A 3,007-nucleotide genomic window follows, 5' to 3' on the forward strand; every position below is an offset into this window, starting at 1 on the left:
TCCTGCCTTTCCCCTGGCTCATTCGTTCACTCGGAGTGTGGCTTTCAGAGCTGAACTGGACTTTTTCCCAGCATTTAAACATTCCTTTTAAATCCTCGCTCCAGGAGGTTTAAAAAATGGGTATTTTTATTGATTTCAGAAAGGAAGGGAGAGAGAGAGAGAGAGAGAGAGACATTGATTATGAGAGAGAATCACTGATCGGCTGCCTCCTGCACGCCCCACACTGGGGATTGAGCCTGCAGCCTGGGCAGGTGCCCTGACCTCCTGGGTCATGGTCGACGTTCAACCACTGAGCCCCGCCGGCCGGGCTGAGCAGCCCTGAGTGGTGGCGATGTCTGCGATCATTACCTCCCCAGCGTTTCTTCTTGATGGAGATAATGAACCCAAAAGGCGTTCCTCTGTCTGCCCTTCTTCGTCACCCTCAGGTAGTCCCCCAGGTACACAGCAGTCTCCTGGGCCGTCCACAGCTCCGACTTCTTGGAATATTTCAACAAAAGAGCATCTGTGAAAGGAAGGTCAGATGAAAGCAGACCTGGTTTTCCTAAGGATGGCACAGTTACCGATACAGCGGAAGTGGCTCGGTATACGTTCAGCTGATCTGACATCTTCAGCTTCTGTATACGTTTCTCAAAGGTTAGCCCCTTCCATGGAGACGAATAAAAAGTTATCGAAGAGCAATAAACAAGCAGAGCTTCACAAATAAGACGAAGACTAGCCTTTGATTCACAGAATCTTGTTTGTGGTGGCAACGTGAAGGTCAGGCCAGGGTTTCAGGACGAAAGGAGAGGAGAATAAAGGGCTATTTATTTATTTTGAAATATATTTTTATTGATTTCAGAGAGGAAGGAAGAAGGAGGGAGAGAAACATCAGTGATGAGAGAGAATTATTGATGGGCTGCTGCCTGCACGCCCTCTATTAGGGATCGAGCCTGAAACTCAGCTATGTGTCCTGACCGGGAATTGAACCACGGCCTCCTGGTTCCTAGGTCGATGCTCAACCACTGAGCCACGCCGGCCAGGCTAAACAGAGACATCCTGGAATATGTGCTACAGGCTTGGTCTTCTTCTGATGACCTGAGGGGCTCCAGGTAATGGGCTCCTACCTACACCAGGTGCTATGGACAGAAATATGTCAATGTCTTACCTCAGAGGTCCTGGCATTCCAGGGCCCCTCAATTGCGTGTTAAAGCACCCCCTCATCTTCTCTTCCTTGTTTTGTTTAATTTGGAAAAGCACAACAATTACTTGAGAAAATATAGCTACTGTACAAAGATATGAACTCACCTGGAAAAGGGAAAGATATGAAAAAATAAGGACCATCTTCACCTTAAAGAATTAAGAACAGCCCGGCCAGCGTGGCTCAGTGGTTGAGCATCAACCTATGAACCAGGAGGTCACGGTTTGATTCCCGGTCAGGGCACATGCCCGGGTTTTGGGCTCCATCCCGTGTGGGGCGTGCAGGAGGTGGCAGATCAGTGATTCTCTCTCATCGTTGATGTTTTTATCTCTCTTTCCCTCTCCCTTCCTCTCCTATATCTATATATATCTATCTCTATCTCAATCTCTATCTCTATCTCTCTCTCTCTCTCCATCTCCATCTCCATCTCTATCTCTCTATCTCTATCTCTATCTCTATCTCTATCTCTATATCTCTATATCTATATCTAATCTTTATCTATATCTATATCTATATATCTCTATCTCTATCTCTATCTCTCTATATCTATATCTATATCTATATCTATATCTATATCTATATCTCTATCTCTATCTCTATATCTATATCATCTATATCTATATCTATATCTATGTCCATATCTATATCTATATCTATATCTATATCTATATCTATATCATCTCTATCTCTATCTCTATCTCTATCGCTATCGCTATCTCTATCTCTATCTCTATTTCTATATCATCTATATCTATATCATCTATATCTATATCTATATCTATCTATATCTAATTTTAAAGAATGAAGAGCAGCGCCAGCAAGAAAGCACCCCTTTGAGGGAGAAATGCAGCATTTTGGGATGCTGTGTGATGTCACCTTTACGTGGAATTTAAAAAGAGATCGGACTGTGGTTCCCAGTGGGGGAGGGGGGCTGGAGGGAGACAGCCAGAAGGTGCAGACTCAGTGTAAGAGGAGCCAGTCCCCGGGACGCTGGCCCCGCTGCGGGCACACAGGGCAGTTGTAGGAGAGGAAGCCCTAGGATTCTCACCACAAGGAGAAAGCTTTTTCTTCTTTGTTTTGTCTTTCTTTCCCCTTTATTGTGTCTGCGTGAGAGGGTGGAGTGAGTGAACCCCTGGTGATCATGTCACCAAACACAGGCGCAGACTGCCATGCTGTCCGCCTCAAACTCACACAGCGATGGATGTCTGTGACCCCCCAATACAACTGGGGGAATGAAAACCATGCTGACTCCTGGATCCACACCCCGCCTATGAGATTGGAATCTGGGGGGAGGCCTCGGAAGTTTAGGACCGAGCCCCAGGGGTTCCCGTGGGGTGCCAGGACTGAGAACTACTCAAGAATCCAGTGCTTAGCAACTCACATGTATTCTCCTAAAATGCCCTTTGCAGCAGTTTGTTGGTTTTTTTAAAATATTTTTTTTATTGATTTCAGAGAGAAAGGGAGAGGGAGAGAGAGAGAGGGAAACATCAGGATGAGATAGAATCATGGATCAGCTCCTGCACACCCCGCACTGGGGATGGAGCCTGCAACCCAGGCATGTGCCGCGACCGGAAATCGAACCCATGACCTCCTGGGTCATAGGATGACACTCAGCCACTGAGCCACGCCGGCCGGGCTGTATTGTTTTTTCATTCCAGTAACTGGTCAGTATCTTGGGCTTTATGATGGGTCCCCGGCCGAGAAAAGAACCCTGTTTTGTTCCTTCCTTCGTCCGCCACCGCGTAGAAGCTCTCCTGGATGCGTGGCCCTGGGGTGCATCCCCTTCCCAGAACTAAGGTACAGAAAGTTAGACTCCGGCTGACCTTTGAG

At 46.9% G+C, this 3,007-nt stretch overlaps 1 protein-coding gene across 1 annotated transcript in view; it reads right to left on the minus strand.

Moving 5' to 3' along the window:
• Window positions 1–502, minus strand: part of ALPK1 (alpha kinase 1) — a gene marked incomplete at its 5' end in the record, with an annotated part of 3,870 nt that extends 3,368 nt beyond the window's left edge. The window contains one exon of the mRNA XM_006108984.3: window positions 349–502. Within this exon, the coding sequence (XP_006109046.1) occupies window positions 349–502 (154 nt within the window). The remainder of the gene's footprint in view (window positions 1–348) is intronic.
• Window positions 503–3,007: the final 2,505 nt, after the last annotated feature.

Source organism: Myotis lucifugus, unplaced genomic scaffold (assembly GCF_000147115.1).
Source record: "Myotis lucifugus unplaced genomic scaffold, Myoluc2.0 scaffold_4794, whole genome shotgun sequence".
Taxonomy (NCBI): domain Eukaryota; kingdom Metazoa; phylum Chordata; class Mammalia; order Chiroptera; family Vespertilionidae; genus Myotis; species Myotis lucifugus.